The sequence below is a fragment of the Pomacea canaliculata genome, linkage group LG14 (assembly GCF_003073045.1).
Source record: "Pomacea canaliculata isolate SZHN2017 linkage group LG14, ASM307304v1, whole genome shotgun sequence".
NCBI lineage: Eukaryota > Metazoa > Mollusca > Gastropoda > Architaenioglossa > Ampullariidae > Pomacea > Pomacea canaliculata.
The window spans coordinates 10,652,671-10,679,635 of NC_037603.1; the positions used below are offsets into that span (position 1 = coordinate 10,652,671).

The following is a 26,965-nucleotide window of genomic DNA, read 5'->3' on the forward strand; positions in this document are numbered from 1 at the left end:
ACCAAAATAATAATAATAATAATAATAATAATAATAATAATAATAATAATAATAATAATAAAATCAAGTATTCCATAGTGCCATAAACACTGGGGAACGATAATACATATGCTGCTGGCAAAACATGCGACACTAGACTGTGTAAATCATTGTCAGCTAAAGGAATAAAGTACAGAACGGCATTCAATGTGGCACTTCCCCTTTAATTTTCAGAAAGCTTAATATGCAGACAGTAGCAGATTGTACAAATTAATCATCGTGTTCACTAGTCGTCCACTCGGAAGCAGCCATTTGAAGTCAACAACAACATTTACGTATATCCGTCCTCGTACACACTTTATTGCAGCAAGGCAGCGTCCGATGTGTTTCCATCTTCTTGGTGTCCTACACATCGGGCGATCCGAACACCCAGGTCAGCAACAGTGTACTTTATGAACAGAGTGTGCTTGCAAAAATGTACAGCACAGTCTAATCATTTTTATGGTGTATTTGATGAAGTCTAGTAAGGTCTGTGAACTGTTCACCAAACCGTTCTACTACAATAATTGTTCTAATAATGTACTTTCTGAACCGGCCTGTCTGCGGCAGTGTACTTTGTGAACTGGCCTTTGTGCCTGAAAGTGTATACTTAGTTCTCTTTGTAATACAAGTCTTATCCATTGTCGGTCGAGAGCGCATGCCAACAGTTCTTCAGAATACCCTCACTTTTTTTTTCTTTTAGGGAGGAGAGGTTAAGATAAGGGCACTTAGTGGCGATAAAGCAGAAGAGGTGCACGTGGACTAGTGCCAAACAGCCAAAAAAGGACGTTTCCACCGTCTCCATCTCTCCTTCCCCCAAGCCACCTCCTCTTACCTTTATGCTTTCCCTGCCCACTCAGTCTTTTCAAACTTACCGGCAAGAGAGACTGAATGAAGAATTGAAGGAAGTGACTTGCACCGCATGCACGAAACCTTAGAATGCCTGTGCATTTCCTGCCCCTAAGGTCTTTCTTAAATTCTCAAGGATCAGGTACAGGAAGTGTAATTTTTGTATCTCTATTGTCTGCACGACATAAGTGATGTAGTGGCGCCTTCTTTTTTTTTTTTTTTTTTGGCATTGGCATCATCAAGTTCTTTGAGCAGAATGCATGAGACGATGTAGGATATGTAGGAAAGGTATCAACGTAAGAAAAACGGCAGAAAATGAAGATGATTCTCACAGAAATGTATCATTCCGTCCAAATACCTTCAGAACCTGGAGTCTTGACCATCTTCACTCTCTCCAACACCTCCACCACTCGTTCTTATCTGTCTTCTTAACAGGATTAAGAAAGTCAGGAGCAAAGAATGCATTAAAAGCCTTTCGCAAAGCCGTATCGTCTACACATGGAAGGAAGATTTTGGAGCCCCTAAGTCCATCTTAAACAGTAACTGTTTTCTTGAAAAGCTGCACAAACATTGCCTGTGCAAGACTGAGACTTATGCTGTGTCTTGGCCTGACGAACATCAGAGCTGTTTACCAGATTTTTGTCGTGGGCAGACCTCGGAGCACACGGATTTCTTTATATTTCACACCGCTTTTCAGCCTCTAATCGCAAGATTATAGTAGCAGGAGGTTGAGGATGTTAACATTACTCTGTTTTTAGCATTTTCTTCTTGTTGAGTCGTTAATTTTGGCTACAGGAAATCAAGCATTTACTGTCAGGCCTGTACTTCTATTGAACCAAGAGGACTGGCATTATGGAAGCATTCTCCCACTGATGTCATTGCTCTCGAGGAAAGCTATTTATGAACTGAATAATAGAAGACTAAGGATCGAAAATGACTGTTGAGTAACGGAAAGGTCGTCGGCGGAGCGTGAACGTCACTCAGTGTACGTCACCCGGGGGACTACATCCCCACCGAGGGTCTGGAGGCTGAAGTGGTGTCTCGTTCTAGTGGCTACTTGAGCCCTGACATGGGGCCTTTCCCTGCCATACCACTCCGTGTAGCTGGCGAATATACGCGGCTGTGGGTTAAATATTCTTAAATGTTTCTTTTCAGGGAACAGATTTTATATTTGGAGCACTCCAGTGTGACTGGTGTCTAGCCGTGAGATGTGGTTTAGTTCCGTGCGTGCGTGCGTGCTAACACTTGTGTGTGGGAGTGAGTGGGCTGTGGGCGTAGACAGATGTGTGTGCTGACGATTTTTGTATGTTTAGTGATGATAAGGGTTGACTCAAATAAAGTGTAAACAGAGAATTAGAACATCAATGTATTTAGAACAATGGCCCACCCAGTGGCTATAACAGTGAGCTCGTGTGTGTGAGTGAGAGAGAGAGAGACTACTAAAGCTTTTTAAAGGATGAAAATTCAACTCTAATCCTAATTTAGTCTCTCCATGCTGAAATGATCGAATGTGTGTTCATGAAAATGTTTTAAACAGTTAAATACTCAGTGTTTTCCTCTCCATTCTCTCCTGGCTAAATAATTATTGCCTTGTTTTTCTACTGTTGCCAGGCTATTCAACACCTGAAAGCATGAAACATTCTGTGCAACCTCCTTGGCAAGTCCCCATGGAAGAAAATGCACTTCTGCACTGACAATTGAATGAAGGGCTGCTTTTTTCATTATTTGGAGATCACTACTAAACCTTCCTCTTGATGATTCACTTTGTATTTTCCTAAATGATTTCCCTCCTCAACTCCCACCCTGTGGATAGAACTGGTCCAAAGTCCGAGGCTGACCATTGCAGGCTGTACAAGGGTCATTTTAATCCATGAAATCATGATTTTTTCATTGAGACACATGACACTTCTTCTCTTCTGAATGTTATAGGTTTTGTTCCACAGAACATTGGCATGGACCACCACATCTATACATACATAGATGTGTCAGCTCATGATCACATATAAAATATACTGAAAGTATTTTTGTGTGATAGCATCTATAATTCAGCATAACTAAGTCAAAAGGCCGAAGTTTTCTGTCAGGACAGAAGACAGTGGTATCGCCCGTGCGAGGGAAGGTAGGAGTACACGCGATGCTATTTGTGTCCAGTCGTTTCAAATTACTACTGTACCTGGACAAAGCGCGGGGTAGAGATCAGAGACACCGCCGACCTGCCTGGCAATAAACTTCTTTCCTCCGACCATTGTTACTTGCCGCAGGGTCTGAGCGCGTGAGGCGAAACGACTTCTATGTGAACCTACTGTCACAGGCTCTAGCCTAGCAATGCAATGTCTTTCTGAGCTGAGTACTTGTGTTGGCGGTCAGAAAGCTGAAGTGAAACGGTTTCCAACTGAACACACTGTCAGGTCAGGATCTTTAAATCAGCCACATGCGGGTTTAAAATATATTCAACCATTTGTTCAATTTCTAAACAGAGGATAAGCGAGAGATGTCTCGTTCCTGCTGAGGTCTCCCTCACCGCCGCTGAAACAATGATGAACTGATGAGAAATTTATTGACCCGGTTGCCTGGCAACGCCGGTGGTTATTACATCATCGTCCTCGCTCCTCGCAGTCACGGGGCGGGTCGTAGTCGCAGCTCGTGATGGCTGCTTGCTCGCTGTTGTAAAAGCTGACACCGCAGGGCAGTTCTGCAAATTACATCAGCCTTCATTTTGATTGTTAGCATCTTGTGCGCCTACACGAGGCTTGCTCTGGGTGCTGTTGCAGCACACATTCTTAGTCAACCTCTCATTAGCATTACTAATTAGCTTTGATAATCATTATTAAGTAATCATCTAATCATTAGAAAGAATCATTATCAACGACAGTCTCCTGTCAGTTCTAACAACAGGCTGTTTATTTATCATGTATTCAACTTTACTTGACAGTCATTACTTTTCTCAATGACTGTTCAAACTAGTCTTATATTGAATAGTTTATTTATACATTTGGTTATATACGAGCTATTGTATAGCATAATTTCTGATATCTGAGACATGATTATTTCATTATTTCCGAGACATTTATTTCTTCTGGCATTTGGGGGTCAACAGAGAAGCAACTCCATATTGACATGTCGGCCATTTGACTTTCTTGTCCAAGGGAATATTTTAACTACTAAAATAAAATAATTTTGATTATTTTGAGAATATTAATTCTCGGGGATTCTTGAAAGCCAGGTATTTCTAACCAGATAATCATTATCGGGACTGTAACAACAATATCAGCATAGACCCTACTAATCTGGGATAAAGAGGTGTTGACTTGTGGTCCCTGGTCTGTCTGCTGCTCTAGAAATCATCTCCACCCCAAGGGGTGCTGATGAAACAGGGTTAATTAAAAACACAGTAATATATTGTCAGTGTAGAAATTGGTACTTATAGTCAATTCTTTGATAAGTAATCATTTAGTGTTAAATATTCTTTCTTTTGTGACTGTAATTAAGTTTTTTCCAACTTCTTAGCTAACAGGCATATATTTCTAGGGTACTGTGTGCATTGCTTTGTGTTCTTTGCTCGTTGGTCACTCATTAATGCAAAGGAAATTAATGGGAATTTAAAATGTGGCAAGGAAAAAAACATAACGGGACAAAGATATTGTTCATGAAAGAAATAAAGATCTGTTTTACCAAACTTGCCGACTGGTTTGTCAAACTTGCTGACTGGACTGCCGAACGTGCTAACTAGTTTATCAAACTTTCTGATTCTCCCTCTTTACACATCTCTTTCTCCTCCCTTCCACAAAAGTAAGAATATCCTGACCCCTGTCATCTCCCCACCCCAGCAGATGACACCCTCCTTGCGTGCGGTTGACGTGTTTGTCCAGCAGATAAGCTGGCGTCCGGTGCGTGTGCGCGTGCGTCCCTACCAGCCGCGTGCAATTATTGTCGATCGCACATGTCCCACTCATCCTCCATTATCAGATACTTTGACAAAGACAATCGATGTCCAGGGACCAAAGATAACACTTTGCATACGGATGTGCGCGATCTTATGAGAACAACATGGACAATCTTCGTACAGTTGGATTGAAGTGTAGACGGTCATCATCAGTCAAAATTGCTTGGTCTGTATTTTGCCGCTGACTTTAAGAACTTACAGGATCCAACACTTCAAGTCTTTTATATTATGTCAGAAAAACGCAAAAACTTTCAAAGGCAGAGCAATTTCTGTGGCTGGATAAATTTGCAGAACAGCTTTAGTTTCATCAATGCGTCCAGTCATTCGTCTCTTGACTAAGTACCAGTCGTTGGGTGGAGGACATGAGCTGAGCATGAACATGGACATGAGCTGAAAGAACCTGTCTCTCGCTCCTAACTTGGACGACCAGTCCAGTCCTTCAAGTTCGGAAGCCACGTTCTTCCCATGGACACCCCGGGGTGGACCATCCTCCAAGGTGACAGTCTCCGACATGGTGTCGTGCCAGGTCACATGACCAAACCAACCTACGCCGTTTGACTGTTTGTTGAAAGAACTGCGTGTAAAAGACGTTCTTCCCTTCGTTTCCATAGTGAGCTAGGGCTGTTCTTCAACAATTATTGGTGTTAATATGTGTTTGAGTCATGAGGCTGGAGCGCACATTTCCTGGAGGAAGTCTTCGCATTCGTCCCCACCCCCCCACCATACCCCACCCCACCCCACTCTGGATTCCGCCCTCGTCATCTTTTCCTCCCGCGTCTATCGATTGGGAAAAGGTTTTCTTTTCAAGATGGCGATGTCTGATTCTATAACTTATGCTCCTATAAAGACAAACCCAATTTCTTTCTTTTAATTATTGCTATCAGTCGAAGATGTATGATGTTGCCATGTCCAAAACATGTCAGACTGAAGTACTCAATGTTATCCATCTCGATCTTTTCCATCAATTTATTGAAAGCAAAGCAACAAATAACAACAATCGTCTCCAGCACACGCTGCAGGCTCAAGAAGGGGTCTGTGCTTGAAGTTACCCCTTCTAACCCTAACCCTGGAATAAAGTATCCAATTTTTTTTTACAGGAATAAACGCAGCTCAGTAATGATCACATCCTTCTGAACAACTGTGACAGTGTGTTGTTTGTTCCATGTAACAGTCGTGGTGCTACACAACAAACGAGGAATACAACCGGATGCAAATAGTTGACCCCGCACTTGACCCAGCAGTCGTCTGTCCTGCTACTTTGGTCGAGGCCGAAATCGAACTCCAGTCCCAGATCCTTGTAGTATTTGAGTGCGTGCAGATGACTGACACAAGTGTCGCAACCCAGAAAGTTCGGTGTGTGAGAGCACGTGCGGGAATGGTAATTGTTTCTGAGGAGGAATGAAGACAGAGTGATTGAGCGAACAGAATGCACAAGAGGTCGAGCAAAAAGATCAAACCATTATTGTCGTCGTTGGTGTTGTCGCTGACGGTCGGTGTTTCGATGTGTGTCCTCTTCATGTGTCGTTGATTGTCCGTTCGGAGATCATACAAGCTGTAAATAAACATATTTTAAGTTTTAAAAAAATGATTGATTGACGGAGAGATTGGTACATCAAGTTTAAAGACTCTCGGCCTTGGTCTTATGCATCGTCGTCGTTAACATCATCTTTCCACTTGCATCCAAAAAATTTTTTAAATGTCAGATATTGTTCTTCCACAAATATCTTTTGCCATCGAGCTTCCCAAGGAGCTCTGCGAGCTCAGGTTATCTTGGGAGTGTTGGTAGGGGTATCTTAAATCAATAGTTGAGTATCCATTTCAGTATAGTAATAGAGAACCTTAACAACATCGATTATCAACAAGTTATCGTCTGTCGTGGATAATCATTCAGGTAACCAGTCAATCGTTGAGTCATCACATTTTCTCGCGGATAGATATTTTTGTGAGGGTTGTGTCCATCCTTACCTTCCCCGACCATCTATGGAATCAGGTACTCGTCTCCGATAGCTCGGTCAACCTGGGAAAACTCCTTGCGCCTCACGGGTATCGATCCAGTTCGCCTCCAGGTTCGGCCAAACTGATTGGTTTGACAAAGATGAATTATCCGTATTATTGGGATGTTGGAAAGTCTCAAGATTTGGACCCTCATTCCTGACTGTGCAATATTTAAACTGTACTCTCAGTGCAGTTTTACTCATGTCCTCACCCATAACCACATCTCTCTTCTCTCCTCTCTGAGCTGGAAGACTAAAGACAGCTGATTTGATCATCGGATATGATGCATACTCTGATGTCCGAATGCAAACACGTGATCATATCCATCAGTTATTAAGTCCCTCCCCCACCTCCTCTGTGTGTCTGTGTGGACAGACCTACATTCATCATGCAAGTCCTGAGAGATGGAGAGAGAATTCTTACGCTCGTTCCTTCCATATTCCTTTGCGAGGTAACATTATTATCTCTAAACTACACACAAAGCTATCCTTTATCAACAATCCAGACCTTACAGGCCCAGCTTTATTATTTTATCAAATACCAGTCTAGTAGATGATGCCAGTCCTCTATAGTTCGTTGGTCGTCGGCGATGGAGTTTGTCTGAGGTCACGGGTGTCGGCGGCAGGCTCGCACGATAAATGTCATTCTTGCCCGAAATATTCAGTCTTTATTGATTTCGTCTACATTTTCCTCTCAAGTCCCATTTTCTGCCTTGTTGCATGTATTTTGTGGGAACCTGAGACCACGTGGAACAAATATACACACGAGTAGACCTTCCAGTCTGTGTGTATGTTTGTGTGTGCAGTCTGTTGTTTATTGTTGATTGAAACTTCTTGAATGGAAGTATCATCTCATTTGTGATGTTCTCCAGTATTTGGAGAAATCTTGGATGCCTTTTGAGCGACCATACAAAACTTTACAGTTGACTTTATAAGCCACTATAATTACAGATAATGAGCTGCAGAGACTTTATCAAGGTGGTCTGAACTTTCTTATGACATCATCTGTAAATAAAATTAATGAACTTGATGCTCTACTTGTGGATGTTGCTGGAGTTGCAGCAAACCTGTATACTTCATCACAATGTTGTACATCAGGTTGGAACAGAATAATCGTGACAGAAAACTGATTTACTCAAATTAAAGATGAATAGGTTGTGGTGTGATGCCCATGTGTTTACGAGGCATTAACAATTCTCCAGCCAAGCACGATTACAAGTGAATCAAAGCTGTTGTTGGGTGAGTTCGTGTGGCACAGGACACAAACAAAATACTGGAAAGTACTGCCAATGAAAAATGTAGTTTGTGAATGGTGAATAATGGAACTTGTGACAACTGGAACAAAGGAAAAGGTCTTTGAATTCATGAGGCTGTACATACAGTGTGAGCAGCATGTGAATTCACTAACCTGGTCTTTCCACAATATGTATGTGACATTTGTATGTGACATTTCAGGCATAAAAATGTCTACAACTCCAGGAATGGCTGCATTCATTAGTGGGTGCTAATTAGTCCAGTGATAATTAGTCCAATGTGTTTTCAAGTGAATCTGACACTACCTCACTGATGAAGTAAACTGTAGTTCCACCTTTACAAGAATTATCACCCGAAGACATTAAAAAAAAAAAATTCATCTTTGTTTTTGTGTTTGGTAATTACTGAAACTTGTGTACATCCCAGTCGGCAGCACCACTCCTTCTCCCTGAAATGCATTTACTCTCATCCTTTTCTTCCTCATTAATTCGGGCGATGTATATAACAAAACAGCCATTATTATTATTATCTATCTTAGAACATTGGGGGTAATTTCTGGCTTTAAGATATGAAACAGACCAGGAACCTTTGCAACTCTGGCTTCTGTCCCAGAAACTGCGTTTGATGTGCAGGCGGCCAGGTTGTTTGGAGAGATTGAGAGATTAGCCTATTGCCCTGGTGGAAAAAATTCTTTGACACTTTATGCAGTGCCACCACTTATCTTATTTTTCTATAAAGTCTGCAACTGCCTGCACAGCCAAGAATTTTGAAACTAGATATTCAGTGCCTGGCCCCTCTGGTGACATGAGAACTGTGAATAAACATTCATGACCACAACTTGCAAGTGCAGGAGCTCTCTAAATAATAACTTTCCATAACTATATCTTAACTAGACACATTTTTCAATATGTGACCATGTTTTCTGAATTTTTACATTAAAGTCATTGAAAAAATACTATTTTCATTATACATTGGATAAGTTTGGTTAAGGTCTTATGTTTGTAAAAAGTAAACCTATTTTAGTAATAGAATTGTTGTTTTATTTTTGCGGTGATTTCAGACGAGTATTGCAATGGTTGCTGACTGCTTGGTCTTATTCCTCTTCTGTCCCAGTGTTCACTCACTCAGTGACCAGAACTTCGCATCAACAATAAAGAATTGTTGTGATGGTGGAAACCGTGACATGCTTTCTCTTCTGTTCTTGTTCTTGTGAAAGTTAGCGCCTCAGGACAGAACTGAGATAAGAAATTCCGGAGGCCTCTCACAACAGTCCAGTATACATCCTGACAAAACCCGCTTCTTCAACGGCTACATTTCAAGTCTTATCATCGCTTTCTTCTCAACGATGGAAAAAAAAAGCCCTACACAGGGGCTTTATATAACCAGACATATTGTCAAGTGTATTAATTCTTGTGTTTTATGTGGCTGGAGGGCAGGGCCCCGGGGCAGACGATCCTCCGGGCCACTTGTGATTGTAATCATCAATTATTTGTCCAGTATATAATAATATACTTACTCTTCTTACTAACACACCTTGTAGGCCAGACATCAAATAGACCTTCATGAACATGTATACATACAAACATGCACACACACTGCACAGAATAAATATAAATAAAGCTGATTGACAGAGCGCTGTGGAAGCTCTACAGAATGCCATATGAGATAAAGGATGTGTAGCCAGAACTTGCTTCCAGGGACCATTTCATTTGAAAAAAGCAATCCTGGTAATGAATGCTCTCATCCACACCGCAGTTCCAGTCATAAACAGGTTCCAACAGGTAGAATCGTTTTTATTGTTTGTTTTGTTGCTCATAGGGTTTCCTGCAGAATGTCTCTTTAAAAAAAAAAATCATGATTTCACAAGCCATCGGAAAATGTAAATCCACCGATGCAATTATTTCACAACCTTCGACTATTTGTCATCCTTCATGAATCGCAAATCCAAACACATTTATATATTGTTTTAGTCTGGTGCTCGGTATATTGTCGAAACAATCTATAATCTTCTGCAGAAAATGATATAACAGAAGACATTTATGTAAGAGCACTAAATTAATTCAATGATAGTCAAAAAGGTCAAATGAGGGAGTGAGGCATATTTGCACAGACTAAAATGTTTAGGAGTTACAGTCCTGCGGCAGTCATCATGAATAGGTGATGAACAAGATCAATGTATAACCGGAAATAGTTGTGGAGAGAGAGAGAGAAGTCTTCTAGAGCCAGAGAGGTATAAACCGTGATGGCGGGGTAGAGGAGGCCGGCACTCGATGGCGGGAAGTGGTGTGTAGGTCCAGACGGTCTGGTGCAGGCAAAGAAAGAACAATCTGGATGAGTGGTAAATGCACAACAAAAAATCACAGCAAGAGAAGACAGACCCACGAACAAGACCAGAGAGAGGTATAAACCGTTACCATACAAATGTAAATGCCAAAAGGTGATAAACACAGAAAGTGAACTGATCGAAGACTACTTTCTTAGTAACTGTGATCAGATGATCCCCCAAATGGTTTCAGTGAGGCTGGTGAGAGATGGGAAGGCGAATGGGGTGTTGAAGTGACTCCCTCCCAACACATGAAAGTGGGAAATCTCCTGAACTGATGAATTGATTTTAAATATCTTTGTTTATTTTTCAGACATTGATCCTCAGCTGAGTGACCTCCTCCAATGCCAGCTCAAACATTCTCTGGTCATTCCCGTGTTCCTCATTTCCTCCGTTGTCTGGCCTTTCGTTTGGTGAGTCGCCATGAGCCTCGCACCGCGACCTTTGGCCGGGACATCCAGCCATGGATTCCAAATGTCACCCAACTCCCTCGGGACATTGGAGGAAAAAGAAAAATCATCCAAAACAAATGTCACTACAGCAAACTGGAGCGAATAACAGCTTCTTCCTCTTTTGTCATTTGCAAGTGTTGAATGGAAAGTGTCTGACAAAGCATCGACACTGATGACAAAATCTGCAAATTTCCCAGAGTGCTTTGCGTGTCTTCATCATTTACTCGTCAGTCAATTAGCCTTTTGCTCCTGGCCAGGCCAGTGGGCCACCCTCCATGCTTGCGTGTCTGTAGTGAAACAGAGAAGAAACCATGGACTGCAGCCAGTCAACGATTAACATTATTTTCGCCGCAAAATCTCCATGTCCGGGTGGAATGTTTTTGTTTGTTTTTGTTGAGTGACCTTTTGGTATTTAACCGGAGAAATATTGACAAATGTTTGGCGAAGTATTTTTTATATTTGTTATATAAAAATGTTGTCAAACTTTGTGAGGATGAATCTCGAGAACTGAAACAGACAGTAACCAGAAGGCCAGAAGAAAAAACTAAAACTGTGCCCGAGACGAGAGCTGAACCCAGGACAACCAACCTTCACTGTATTGGTGACAGGCGCTAACCGCTGCAGCCACCGGGCTGCCCTGGTGGATGGAGGGTTGGGGGGAGATGAGAGGAAGAGATAAGTAGATGATGAAGCTGATGTAATATCTATGCACTCGACAAAAGGACGCCAGTACTCGAGGCTGGCAGTGCAAACATTTTCAGTCTTCACCGTGTGAACATTGGGGATCGATCAGACAGGAATCGAAGAAGTTGTCTGGATCTTACTGGAGACGAGGAGGCTTCTGTCGGCGGCTTGAAGAGAAAGAGATAACATTGAAATTTTAATGAGTGTCACGATCACATACTGACAGCTAGTCAGTGACTACAAAGTTGTCTTGGTGGAGAGATGCTCATGGTACACAGACTGAAATGGCTGAGTAGATAGACAGGGCGATGATGTTTGAGGTTGTTAGGGTAATGATTGGAGTTATTTATCAGCGGGAGGACAAAAGAAAGAAGAAGGTACAATAAGAATTTGAGAAGAATGATTGAAGATGGATTTGATGACTGACACTGTAAGAGATGTGTAGGAAGCTGATCAAGGGAGCAAGATTTTTGTGGACACTGCATACTGAGGTCTCTGATCGCGGACTGGGAGACTGGCTCCAACTCAACGAAGGGTAGATAGAGTAGATAGGACTGTCTGATGATTTATTCAAGTCTGCTCTGATTTTTGTTCTCCATAAATTATTTACAAAAGACGTCTGGTAGCTGATCAAGTGGAACGGTGTTAGAGAGGGAGAGTCCTTGCTTTTGCCGGTCATTCGACCCACCATTTGAAATATTCTTGCTGGAGGAAGAATGTTCCAGCTTCTGACCGGTCTACTGCCTCTTAGCCGCCAGAATCAGACGCTTCGTTGCCTCTCGTGTCATTCAAGAAGACATCTCTACAGACCGGCATGCCTTTGTCTATGGACGTTCAGCGCGCGCAGCATCCATCACAGCAGCGAGGCACGTGCGGAGTGACGGTTGGTGACGTCACAAGAGGTAATTGGGAGGTGAAGGGAGAACGTCTGTCAAGTAAGATGCTAAGCTGCCAGTTGTAGGTGTATACAAGGGTGTCAACATCGTCAATCATTTAGTAAATATGCACCCTGGAAACGACCGAAAAGATAGTTCTGGGATTTTAAAAAACTAACCAAGCAAACAACCAACCGAGCAAACAACCAACCAACCAACCAAACAAACAAACCATCCCGTTTTCCTCAGTAACACTTGACAGACTAGCACATCGGTTGCTTCTGTCTTATTTTGTCCTTTCGTGTAGAACTGTCCCAGTCTTATTTTATCCTTTCGTGTAGAACTGCCCCCTGGGATAAAGTCTTACACCTTTGACAGCTGCAACAGCTGCTATTGATGTAAACAAGGCTATTCCAGGAGACCACCACGCCCTCTATTATGTGTCAAAGATCCACAAGTATGGGATATGTTATTGTGTTGAAAAATAAGAGCTGCTATAAAGAAACTCACATCATATGAACGTTCAGAACTCTTATATGAACCGTTCATCTGTGTTTTGACGAAACTGGGTCGGAATCACCCTCGACATGGAATCCCGCCAGTGACGTCACAACCAGTCACGTGACTAGCCACATTATCAACATTTGAGATTATGCCGCTGACGCAGAGACAGCAGGACTGTGTTGCTTTAGACGCACCAAGCGAATAGCAAGCGAGACTAGTACGTGGAGACCGAAGCTTGCATTTTGCTTACTTCTTATAGCTTGTGGTTTGCACTGCAAAGGAGATTGGCGATTGCATTGGCAGGCCACGAGCAGTCGCTTCGTTCGCTTGTCCGCCATCGGCCATGATCGCATGTCGGCTGCTGGTGGCGACAACTTCACCATTTCACTGCCAGCTTGTTCTGTGCATGACAAGTTGTGGCGGACAATAGATTTCTGACAAGTTGAAACCTTTTGTTGCTAGTCTGCCATCATCCGTTTTTTAAAAACTGTAAAAGTAAATTATCAGTGAACTGAGAAAAATTTGGAAGCACTCGGAAAAAAAGGCGTCGTCTCGTCTGCTCAGTGCCATCAGCGGTGTTTATTGGAAGAATTTATTTGACTGTTTCTTCGTTGGTGCTGTGATTTCATTTGACTCACTTTCATTTTGATCGAGGTGATCTGTGTTGCCTAGTCTTGACTTGTGTGACATTCCGGTGCAGAGCTTGATTAAACAGTTTGACCAGCACCTGCAGTGCTTGCAGGCGACAAACAGTTCAATGGCGAGCTTAGGGGGTCAGAACGGACCTTGTGAGACTTCCACAGATGATCCTTCCCTAAAGAAGCAAGGAACAAGGTAAGAGTTCACGTTTATGGTATCAGTTATAGTCTTGCAGCATTTCTTTATCATAATGTATCGACGTTTTGCAGACTTGCTTGACAAAGGAAGGACAGCAAGCACCTATACCTAGTGTTGTTACTATTAGGTCCATTGTGTGTGAGAGAAATGGGTTGTTTGGGCTACTAGAGAGGGTCAGTGATGAGATTATGCATATAATGTTTCTCTGCATGGAGACAAACTACAGTAATTAATACTACTCTGATTGTTACTAGTAATACTACAAGACAAGAAAAATGAGATAGAAAATTTCATAGAGGGTTTTACTCATGAAACAAAAGTATGTGGGATATTTTAATCATTATCCATGTCATTGTCCTTTGTCAATCCCTCATTTTTTTTAAACAAATGTTAAAAGAGGATGTGTAGTGATATGTTACAACATTTTACAGCTGAAGCTTAACTAATAAATGCTGCTGCATCTTTGTGTAACTGTTGTCCTTTGCACGGTGTTATTTAGCTTAACCTGTGTGATGGGGCATATTCCACTTTGAGTCATTTTCATCTAAGGTAATGTCATAATCAACTTAAAATGTGAATTACTACATATCATAAACTAAGCTAATGTACATTTGATTAAAATAATCTTTTCTACAGTAAAGTCTAAAATTAGAACACTTTAGAAGTAATCATTGTGACTTATATGTTGATCAGAAAAGTTTTTAGCATCATTTTGTTATAGATATGCTAAGAAAAGGTACAACTGTGATTCTTTCCTGCTTCAATTTTTTCATAGCTTTTAAAAGTGTTTCCGTTTGAAAACAGTTATTAATTATCAACAACTATCAATTGCCTTTTTAAATATTAGGCTGGGAGTTTTTATCTGTATCTGTAAGTAATCAAAGTAAAACACCTTGAGTGTTTACCTCTCACTTATGTCAGAATTTCCAACATTCTGCCTGAGCCTAAGCCAAGCAAAACAGTAAAGGTGAATTATTTTTGGAGTTGTTTACCAAGTGCACTTGCCACTTTGTAATATTTGGAACAATAGAAGTGCATTTTAGTAGAGATTTTTTTTAAGTTAAGAGATTTGTAGCCAATAATAAAAAATGTGTAAGTGTGAACACCAGAGTTTATCATTAAGACCTCAGTCCTTTGTCAGGCTTACCTTATGATTCATGCATATCTAAAATAGCAGTGGTTGCTAAAATAGCGTTTCTGTGCTATAGCAGCTTTTGGCCCATTCATGGTCATTCATCATAGCATACTGTGGTGTGTCTGCACAACAAAATCCAATTACACTAAAGAAAATGCACTCGACATGCTGGCTTTTGCCAGCTTTTAGCTAAGGACAGCCACTATGTGCAGCCACAAGTCCAATCGATACACGTTCCCACACTTTTGATCAGTATCTGAGGCAAGGGGCAAGGTCTGCAGCTAGCCCTAATGCATACAGCAGCCAGGTTTGGACTTTTGTTACATGTTTATAATTACTAGGAGAGTTTGAGGTGGAATAGAAGTTCATCACTGGAAGAACATGAAAGGAAATTTGGGGTCTCATTTAGCTATTGGGATTGAACATTAACCTCACATTTTTTTAATGCTTGTGAATGGGGAAAGGCGATGTATCTTTATAAATGTAATTAAAAATATTTAATGAATTTTAAAAATTAAAGTTTTGTTTCATATTTTGAATTTGTATTTGTCATGACAGGCAAAAAATGCCAAAAAAATACTTGTTTACTTAAATATTGCAGAGCAAGATAAGTGGAGGTTACTTGTTTCTAAAAGTGCTTTTCTAAGTAGATCTCACTTGAGTATAATGTAAGGTTAAAAATTTTATCCATCCCAGATTTTTGTTACATGCTACTTGTTTTACGATAGTTTAAATTTTTTGTTGGCAAAGTGGCAGTGTTTGGAGAGATAAGTTTCATGATTGTCTCATGTACATTGCATTCTGACATGTGACTTTTGTTCAAAAACCTGTTTAGCTTTATATAAGAATAGGTGTGTAGTATAAACTGAAGGGTGAATCAGAATACAAGCATTTTACAAGGGTTATAAGAAGCCTTTATATGTTTGTATGTACCTTGTCAGAACAACACAATTTTCTGGCAGGAAGAACAATTGATTGGGATGACTTGCAGTGTGACTTTAGGGTGTGTCTTTTCTCCTGGATCAATGTGCCCTTCCTAAAGGACGTAAAGCAAGATAATTAGGCAACTGAATGAATAGATACACTGCTGACGTTTATATTTTTAAGGTTTGGAGTAGCAGTGCAGCATTAAAAATTATTTCAGCATAGCTGAAAGGGTTGAGAACTCCTCCAATATAAACTACAGTATATATGATTACTTCCCTTTACCCCCACTTTTGGGCCCATTCTGACCCAGTATATTTCCTTGTCTTTCAGTCTCATAGTCACATACTTCTGTTTATGTTCATATCTTGATTCTCATAGGATGCACACACAGCCTGTCTAAAGTGATAAGAAGTGAGCTTGGAAAATTTTGTTTAATACATGAATAATAATGATGGGTATTGAAATGCGCAGCACCATGACCAAGATACATCGCACTCATGCAGACCATATCTATGCATTAACAGGATGCATACTATTTCATCATTCAGATGCTCAAAGTAGGGTGGTGGGGTATCTGAGAAGACTTTAATGGCAAAGATAAACATTCAAATGCCAGCAAAGCATTTAAAAATACTTTTCTTTAAATAAGATGGCTTGCAATCTGCAACTAGTGGTGAAAGAAATTTGCAGTATTGTATGCTTTCTACATTCAAACATAGGTCTCATTTGATTTTTCTTCTTTTAAATGTTTCATTTCCTATACTCACAGGAATCATTTGGACTAGCAAGGAGTTCTTTGATTTTTCTTATAAGACATAACCTGTGCAGAATCACCACCCGCCTTTCTTTTCCCAGCACACCCCTTTCTGATAGCAAAAATTTGTTCTGAGCAGCTACAACCTGATTGTAATTTTCAGCATCATATATTGTTAAATGGACCTTTCTCCCTTGAATCTTTGTACTAAATGAAGCTTCAAAGTGGTACTTAGGGTTAGTTCAAGCAGGTAGGCAAGTTGTGATTTGTTTGACTTTTTTTTAAACAGAAAATGTTCACTTAAAGTATAGACTTTGAATTGGATCAACTAAACAAAATTTTTTTTTTTAAATTTAGGAGCTTTGGAGTGTATGAGTTTAAGTCTGGGTGTTGGAAAATATGTTTTATTGTCACATTATATTTGATAGTTTGATATTCACTCTAGTGACTGATATTTATAGGACATGAAGTAAAATATAAATTTTAAAATGACAAACACTTGAATAGAAGTAAATGATCACGACACATCTAAAATTTATATGCTATAACAATGTTTGAGAAGATTTTCAGAATGAAACAGGATATTGATACAATTTGCATGTGAAATGTGCAACTCATTTGGAATCTGAAGCAATTATATTGCTATCACATCCCACACTCAGGTTTTTGTAGGGATATTCATGAAACAGTAGGTCACCATATCTTTTATTATTGATGATAATGATTTTAAAAATAAATATTTAGCATTTTTATTTATATATTTTTACTTTAAAAAGGTCACTAATAGCAGTAATACTATGAGTAGTAATAGTGACTGGTGAGAAAACCATCATTGGTGTCCTCCCACACAGTTACTTCCAGTGGATAAGGGAAGTGATTACAGTAACACCTGTTAACATGCAGTGTATAAACTTCCCGGTCAGTTGTCAGTTGTGACTGACAGGTGTTGCAGTCTCCACCTTTACCCTTTTAAGTGAAGGATACCTGTTGACCCCCATCCCTCCACAATCGTAATTGATCCACTGAAGCTCAGAAAACATGGGACCTTTCTGTTTACTTTGGTCTGGGTGACTTGGGGAAGAGATAGACATGTTGGTGCTCACAATTCATTCATTACAACCGGAACCTGCCTTGAAGGCATGTCAAACACTAGTCCATCATGATTCATGTATTCACCCTCTAGGATCAATATGCATTATTATGACAATTCAACCATATTTTTCTTAAACTTTATTTCCACTGTGGTTTCTACTGTCTGGGTCCTATAAAACGTCAGCTTATTTTCTTTCTAGGTATATGTGTCCATCAACTTACCTAGAAATATAATGAAGTAGTCAGAACTTGTCATACCTTGGTGTAGACTAGAGTATGCACAATCCACCGCGCTGTTTGCTTTACTTTCACTCAGAAGTTTCATCTCACTGTCTCCTCGCATGTATTTCTTTGCTAACATATGTGTTAGTCGCAAACATCAGGTAGTACATCCAGTTTCTGTGTCAGTGATGAATTTTTTGACAGGAATGTGTGGGCTGATGATAACGAAGAAAGTGGGACGCTGGCAGTAGGCTTCATGGAGAGATAAGGCATTCCGCTAACCGGGAAGCGCGGTGTAGATAAGCGGCAGTCTCTTGCTAGTTATCGCCGGGTCCGCTTCAGACAGGCCGCAAAGTTCACAGATTATCGCTTTAATGTGGCGGCTGGTAGAAAGGCAGAAACTAAGAACAGCTGCCATGTCAAAGATGTGAGCCCCACTTTCAAGTTCCAGCAGCTCGTCTCTAACCATCGCACTGGCACACAAGGTCTTGAGAGAATGGAGTTCTTTGTGCTGTCTCCACAGTTTATGTAGTTTTCATGCCGGAAGGCAAAGGGTGTTGTCGAGGCGAAATTTTGAGGGAGTGAACAATCCTTTAGTCTTGTGATAGGCGTGAAATTTTGTGGGGAGCGTGTACCGTCCTCTGCTGCCTCCCTCCTTCATTTTGTTTGTGGAAAAGGGGCGCAGCTCGGTGGTGGTGAGTGCGATAGTACTTGCAGTTCCGTGTTTGATGTCTACAGCAGGGCTGCAGAAGGTTGTCTTTCATTTTGTGAACGGTTTGCTGTTGAAGGAGTATCAGTCGGCAGTTCGGATGTTCCGCTGATGCCGAAATGAAATCATCCGACCCGAGACAGAATGTCATTTACACCGTGTGCCTGCGCACCGCCTTGGAAAGTTGTGTTTTATTAAAAAACGCAAAATCACCTTTGTGAGCTGTAACAGACACGGTGCAGGTGTGAATGGAGTAGGTGTATACTGGCACAGATTTCATATCAACGAAGTTTGCCAGAGCTCACAGGCAGTGGCTTTCCAAGAAAAGATATTGTTGGATTAAGAGGAATCATATGTTTTCAGCAGTTGGAAGTATAACTTCTACCCTTTCCACCCCATATAATGGGAAGCGACAGGTAGGTGTTGTTGTTAGCTATGCTCTGTACATCTTTGCACCCCCACTTCCCCTAGATCTCTCATTTTTCCCTCAGTGCTTTCCTTCTTGTGTGTTCATACTCCTCCCACTCTCTCCATAACTTCCTCTTGGTACACTCTGATAACTATTTGTCAATGTTTTTGTTTTAGTCATCACTTAAAAAATCAGAAGTTAGTAACATGTTTGTTAGTCATCACTTAAAAAATCAGAAGTTAGCAACATGTTTGTTTGTGTTACAAATACAATGTCAGAATATTTAAGTATACAGTGTTTTATGTAAGCTTTAAATATCCAAATATTTAAATGAAATATTTAACTATAGAACTACGTAAAGCTTTTGAATAATAACTTCACAGCCTGCTGTGAAACATCGATAGCAGCATACCATAGTCTTGCACTTGAAGAAATAAATCCTCAAAATAATCCTAAAGAACACATTGAAAAAGCAAAAAATTAGACAAAATTTTTACTGCTTTCCAGTCTTGGTATTTTTTTCAGTTGGAAAGTCTGGTGATGAAGTACATTTTTCTGTGTGCTCTATGCTTTCTCAATAACTCTGTAAAGTCTGGGCTTTATCTGGCACTCTGACCAATGTTACATGATCAAAAGCAAAGTGAGGGTGGAATTTGATATGCTTTTGGCAATTCCAGTAGAATATAAGAAATAATTAGGGTGCCTTGCTGTTTGGCCTGATGCATCTATTTTCCTTTGCTTGCGAGAAGCTGTTCTCTAATCTGAGAGCAGTGATCCAACATTCAGGTGCATTCAGAGTTTTTCAGTTCTTCCAAAGTCATGATTCCTTGTTACCTAAGTAAATTAGGTATCATCCTGTTCGTCTATCAGCGCTGTGGTGAGCATATTATTTATTTCAAGAATTGAGTTTATGAATGCTTTTTAATCTGATAAATTGTGTACATCAGTATCTCATAAACTTCAGAAGTCATGTGGAATCTTGGCTGAAATAAAACAAAAATCACACTAAATCCTTTTGGGCTTAAAAAAATTGTGCCAAGGAGACTATGAGCTTAAAGTTGTATATACTGTTTTTTTCATTTGGGCCAGACTGTTTAACTTAGAAAGTAGTATGGTAGACTGTAGTATGCATCAGCTATAATCTCTGAATTTTTTATTATAAATAGGAAAACTATGAGAGGTAATTTAAACTTTTAAAAGCATTTATTTTGCAGTCTGTAGAGTTAAGCACCACTCCAGTTGGTATGTCAGTGCCACCAAGACTAAAAATTAATGTTTTTGATCACCACTTGCAGAGCCATTCCTTATGTGCACTTTTATAATATTGGTAATCAGCACTTCTAAGTGTTCTCAAGCTAAAGAACAGAATTAATTATGGCAGAAGATAAAGAATAGCAGTTTTTGAAAATTTTAAAAATATTTTATGCATATTTTGCGTGATTAGGCATATCATTTATGGTCTTATACAAAACTTTAGTTTTACTGTTGAACAGCACTTCTTGTAATTTGCCATTCCCATTTTTTGCAAGTTTACACTTTGTACCTTGGTGTAGGATCTTGATAGATTAATATTGCAACATCTACAGTTCACTTTTACCAAGTCAGATCCATTCAGAAGCAGAACTGTTTCAAATATGAAATTACTTACCAAGAGCATATTGGAATAATCGAATCTGCTTATATACTATACCACTTCAGAGTAAGCATTGAGAAAGATCCATAAAGACACAAGAATGTCTCCCTTACATCTGTCTTTGATATGATCCTAATTAGGGCTCTAGTGTTCTTGTTTGGAAATAAATTGACTATTGGTAATGACAGAACCATGAGAGAAAATAAGGTTGGGTTTACAAGGTCTCCGATAAAAGGCTTGCTTCAAGCACTGACAAGAAAGTGTTCTAAAGGAAATTCTAAATGAAAACTGTTCTAAATGAAACTCTAAATGAAATTGTTTTTAATTGAAATTTAACACACCTCAAATAAATTATGTTTTATTTTTGCAAAAATTTTCTTTTGACTAGCAAATTACTAGTTTTTAAGCTTTTGTAACATTTGAACAGACACTGTAGGCTTTGGGTATTAAATAGCATTATCTTTTTTATGACCATGCAATCGCATGGTTGTTGGTGACTCAGTCTGTATATTATTTATGTAAAGTTTTCTGAGCAAGCCATTGGAAAAGTGCTATATAACTCCTCATTATTATTAAATAATGGATTTTAATGCAACAAGAGAAGAGCTCGAGTCATACCACTCCCTTTGCACTATGTATTATGTACTAGGCACTACAGTTTGGTCCCAATAAAACTAACAGAAAGCCGTTTCAAGTATTCAGAATTGGGACAGCTAGCTTGAATTTCTCAATCCAGTTTTACAGCTACAAGCTTGCAGTTCTGACCAACTTCACCTTACAGATCTTTAGACAATCTCCTTCTATCACTTCAGTCTGCCGACCATCTGACCAAGAAGAAAATTGATATATAGGCATGCTCAGATACTGTGATTGTTTTAGATTATTTTAGTTAAAATTGTTTGCTGAAAACACTTTGTAAGACTATAATTAATAGCTAATGTTTCTATTCTCAGATGAAATTGTAGTTTAGGCCCATTTTCTCATTAGTGTAAGCAGTTTCACTGTTTATGCCAATTTACATGGAGATTGCAACCTCTCATCACCCGCCAACTTGCAGCATAAAATAAAGAATATTTGTAATAGAGCATCACCCTGCACAGTGCACTTAATCATACATTTTGAGAGCCAAGTGATTCCATTTCTGTCGATGTTTGTTTGGCTATTCAGTTATTTTCGGCAGAAGAGTTGTTTTTTTTACTTTTTGGACATCTTTGGTTTAGACTCTGTCTCTATGTGTGTAGGTCGCACTGCACCTTCCTGCTGTCAGAAGAAAAGTAAGAAAATGCAGTTATGTTTTAGAAGCACAAGAAAGACACCATGCAGAATGAATGTAAGTGGCTGGGGAGTGAGTAGGTGGGGACGTACAAAATCGTGTTTTTTTATTTTATTTATTCTTCGTGTGAACATTTCTCAGGTATTGCAGACGCCAAGTCTGGCGCACTCCCAAAGAGAATGTTCAGAAGAGGCAAGCAGGCCAGCAGCCAGTGAAGCAGCAGGTGTCTGCGCTGTGTTTCTCTGTACCTCTGTGTGTACTCGCAGCCTGCAGTTTCTACTTGCTTTTTGTTCCTGGCCAAACATCAGCTGTGATGGAAGTCTGTGTTAGCTAGTGTGGATAGCGTACCAGCTCTGCTCTTCTGGCTTTTTGATGTTTATCAAGTCTGGTATTTGGAGTGGGCAGAGCGGGTGTACGCATCCTGATGCCTTTCTCGCTGAACTAAGTTCAACCACACGTTAGGATGGAACTGGCGGTTGTCAAGAACAATGTGTCGGGCAGTCATATGTCAGTCAAAGTTATACCATTGTTATTGTAGTCAGTACGTGGATAAAACGGTTTATAACCCTACAGGGTACTAAACCATCTAAAGCTCGTATCTTTCCAGAGCACCTAGACCCATTATGTAGGTTTTGTTCCTTGGATCCGCCATCCTACATACACACAGACAGCATGTAGAACTCAACAATCGTTCTGGATAATAAATTCTAATATTTGTAGTGCCCTCTTGTCTGATAGTGATTGGAACATGCTGTTGCACACTTTATGCGTCTTACAAGTACCTGACCGAGCAGTTGTTTTTAAGCAGGTACCCAGCTTCAGCCCCGAGGAAAGTAGGGGTGCGGCGGGGACTTCGTTTTACGACCCTCCGAGTAACTGGGTCTACATGCTGCTGCAGGCATGGTGAGGCAAGTTGAAGATAGCTATCGCGATTAAAGAAATGCCTTTAGCCTTGAGCAGATGCCGCTTGGAGGAGATGTACGGGAGGCGAGTGTTAGCACAGACGTCATCATTGTCTCGCACGCTTGGACGTTGTTCACTCCCAAGTCTCGCGTAGTTCTCGCGACAGTGTGATTTACCACTGTTTGCCTATCCATTTATAGGCTTTATACGCTCTGACCCCGCTAGTCATTAAAACCTACTGGTACTTAGCTAACGAAGTCTGTCAATCGGGCAATATATTCACGGAGTTGTGGCATTTAAGTACACGATCGCGCTCACACACACACACTCCTTTGTTCCGTTGGGAACTGCTTACCTGCAGTTGACAGAAACTGCCTTTAGTCACATTAACTCAAGTTATAAAATATATCATTGAGCAGCCTCTAATTCAGCATTGCATACATTGTTGACATTGCAGAGGCGTGTTAAGTCTTGGGTAGTGACACCTGTTTGCTTAGAATCATTTAAAAACTCATGAATATTAAAAGGAAACATAGTTTATAGCCAAAGATCCAGCCTCATATGATCGTCTACTCAGAAGAAAACAGCTTTCGCTTACATCTCTGCTATGATTACATATAAAACAGAGGGTGGTGGTAGAGAAGACAATATATTTGCTGAGGTCATTTGAAGATTTGTGTGGTGATTGAGTATTTGAGGCTGCTGGCTTAACACTTTCACCTTGTGGAGCATGATGCTGTACCAGTCTTAAAGTTCTTGCCTTGTGATTTAATGTGACCAAGATGGATGCCAGTTACAAGTAAGAATTGCACACAGCGATTTTTTGTTGTTGCTGAATTTATGTATTGACCTGAGGAAAAGGTCTGGATATTATCTTGATATTTATCTTAGAGATGTACATAATTTGAGATAAATTTTGTTGTCGCCAGGATACATGGGACTGTTTTTTCCTGCTCATTCATCTGTGTCTCCATTTTCTCTGACTGTAGGTCAGCTTGTTTATCTCTCACACAGACCTTAAGACACACACATATATATATACACACACACATGCTTACGTTCATGCATATCATTACACTTGTCTTTATATTTTATATATTCCTTTGCATGCATCACATTTACCTTTAGAAACTTTTACTAACTTATGTTGGGGGCTTAAATTATCTGTTGTTAATTTTAGTAATATGTCAAATAGTTCTTAGCTGCAGCTGCATTGTACCCCAAGCTGACACCAGCATTTGTAATGAATCAACATTTGAACAGCATAGTTTGTATGGGAGACACAAAATCGCAAGCAGCAGTTTTGAACCTAAACATCAGAATAACTTACAGTCCTGTCACTTGTATTAATAAGTTGTAGCTACTGTGGATTCCCCTATTAGAGCCCAGTACTTAACAAATACTGTGTGCAGGCATGCAGTGTTTGCACACAGGCGTGTTTCACCTTTCACTGTTAATGTGTTCCTTGTCACCACTACAGTGAGGATCCTGGAGCCCCTGGCTGAGGTCTCATTTCAGAGTACACATAGATTTGACTCCTGTTTATAGGGCTGTTCCTGGGAGGTTTTTTCTGGGTACAAGGGTTTCTCTCCAAATCTCCTTATAGAACGTTCACTAAGAAGAAGTACTCTTATCAAATAGGGTACAAGGGTTTCTTTCCAAATCTCGTTATAGTATGTTCACCACTTAGAGGAAATATTCTTATCAAACATACCATTCAGCCAAGTAAAAGTTGGATTAGGCTTGTAAGAGTCATAATTTTGGATGACTGTTAATACTGTACTGTGGGTTTCACTGCCCATAACCAATCATGACTGCATTATTCTTTAACTCATTGAATGTGTGCATTATGCATTGAAAACATCGGCTTGTGTTGGAAATATAATTGTAAAAGTAATGCATGAATTATAAAAAGGATTAATCGCAAATATTGCTTGTATCCAGAACAGATAAACATTTATGCTGTTTAGTCTATGTCGTTGCTTTTGTTTGATTTCTCTCTCTTACTCTCCATTTTCTGTCCATAAAAAAGTCAGTGTGATGAGAGGAATTCATCAATATTTAATATGTAGTCCGGACTCTAAAGCTTTATTCTTACCAATCAAAAATGCTTGATACCAGGCTTCATTTTAAAGGTTAGGTTTCCTATGTGTATTGCATACTCCCTGATGGAAATCCCAAGCTACTTTCAGAAATTAAAAGTCATAAAAAATGTAGCATAAATAGTTCCATATTCTTTTGTACTTTCAGCAGACTAGTGCTATTACATTTTGCTGGTGAGATGATGTGTTAATACTTGAGAATCTCTTGTAGAATTGTACCCTTCAGATTTCTGATGTTTGAAGCTCGCTCACGGCAATGCCCTTTGAAATTGTGTGCCTGCCATGGTGACCAAAGTTCTGAAGAGCGAGGCGGCTATGTTGACTGGCGGACAGATCCAGTCTGGCATTCCGGGCCACTTCTCCCCACTGTGGAGTGTATGATGGAGGATTAATGTGCTGGTCTTAGATGTTTTGTAGAACTAGGGTTCCTCATGTTGATGTACTCATGAAAGCTTTAGATCTTTGGTGTTGGAAGGAACCGTGTTATTCCGATAACATTTTTCCAGCAAGCAGATGGTAGCACTGCTAGTTACCTTCCAAGGTGGCACACCAGAGAAAGGGAAGCCATTGCTACTCTGTGTGTGTGTGAGAGTGAGAGAGAGAACTTGCAGACTATTCATGCTGTGAGCCGAGTTCTGGGTTGTGAAGAAGTGGCATGAGTTTCAATACCAGTTGTGGGTTTGCCTTTGTCATATGAAGGAATGGTGGTGAAGAGGAGAGGGCAGCCTAGGGGCGCTATTTCTGATGTAGACCATCCCAGTCATGTGATCTTCCCAGATGAAGAAAGTTTAGAAGGATCTCCCTCTTAAAAAATAAGTAAATCTCTTAAAACACCCATTAAACAAGCCTTAAAGAAACAACCCTTTAAACAATGTTATTATTTTTCTTCTAAATCGACTTATCCATCAAAGTAACTTGACTGAGCTACATTCAGTTCTCCACCAGATAATAACCGCAGCTCTCTGTAGTTAGAGTATATTCATGTAGTTGCCAGATATAGGGAGTAATATAAATACTTGAGGCGAGGATTAAAACAGTTTAAACATTCAGTTTAAGTTGTATTCCGTGCTTGATATTTGCCCAACCGGTGCCGTTAGAAAGTCTATTTGGAGCGGAACAAATGGTCAGTAGCCGTTGCGACCTTTATGACGTCATTATCTAGTTCCTCAAGACCGTTTGTTTATGGCTTTGCATTAATGTGAAATCCGTTTGTCGTTTTGTCCTCCGTGCATAAGACGCTCATCAGACCTTGTGCAGCACGGACACACGGTGCACGCGCACCCACTCCCCACGATGTGTCTCCCCCCTCCACACACACACAGCTGGTAGCAGTATCGAATGCATTATGTTTAACACTAATATTTTCTGTTATTACTAGATATTATCAGCAACACACGCCAGGTTACCTTTGTGTGCATATTGTTCCTACTCTATATAATTGAAGGTTTTGAAGCAAAGTCTTCTTCAAATATGTCGCCGGGGGTAAACATTTAATCTGTATTGTTCCTGCAGAACGAGGGCATCTCGCTGAGATCGGTGTCCCATGGCAACATCCAGCATTTTGCCATTCTCCGTGCACAACCGGAAGGGAGGGTCATTCGTATGTTGGCGCCTTTCCTGATGCAGTGAATGTGGGTACAGAGCAATTTAAAAATATTTTTTGAAGGCCTGAGTCTCAGAAAGTTTCTTGCCTGCTCTTGCCGAAGTATTAAGATCGTGGGTAGCAGAAAACAGTGAAAGCTAGAAAGAGTCCGGCATGGTCTGCCTCTGTTTGGCTCCTCCATCTTTGTGCGCTGGCGGGAAGAAGATGTCGACTACAACTGTTATCATCACCTTTCTTCCCGAGAGAGGGTAACTAGATAGGAGGTGTGGAGTGGTTTTGATTGTGTTTACACTTATTTGAACTGTCACATCACGGCGAAATTTAAAGGTAGTGAGCGAAACATCACTCTGCACATTTTTTTTTTTTCTGTTAGGATTCGTTCCTGCAATAAAAATATATTTTGTTCGACAGCTTTGTGACTATTATCGTACATCGGATATGGTGTCTGATGCTGCAACATACATCTTTCA

General features: G+C 40.2%; 1 protein-coding gene and 1 long non-coding RNA gene across 4 annotated transcripts in view; one reads left to right on the forward strand and one right to left on the reverse strand.

The window, feature by feature from the left end:
- Nucleotides 1-12,998: 12,998 nt before the first annotated feature.
- Nucleotides 12,999-26,965, forward strand: part of LOC112555961 (beta-arrestin-1-like) — a 38,754-nt gene continuing 24,787 nt past the window's right edge. The window contains exon 1 of one of the 3 annotated variants that reach the window (XM_025224578.1): nt 12,999-13,730. In XM_025224578.1, the coding sequence (XP_025080363.1) occupies nt 13,654-13,730 (77 nt within the window). In that variant the 5' untranslated portion in view covers nt 12,999-13,653. Of the gene's footprint in view, nt 13,731-18,225; nt 18,989-23,402; nt 23,590-26,965 lie in introns of those variants that run through there. The other 2 variants (XM_025224584.1, XM_025224582.1) reach the window with 2 other exon arrangements.
- LOC112555963 lies at nt 14,912-17,981 on the reverse strand. The gene is made up of 3 exons (XR_003097567.1): nt 17,864-17,981; nt 15,802-15,904; nt 14,912-14,990 (listed from the first exon to the last, which is right to left on the reverse strand). It is a non-coding gene; the product is annotated as an uncharacterized LOC112555963 (long non-coding RNA).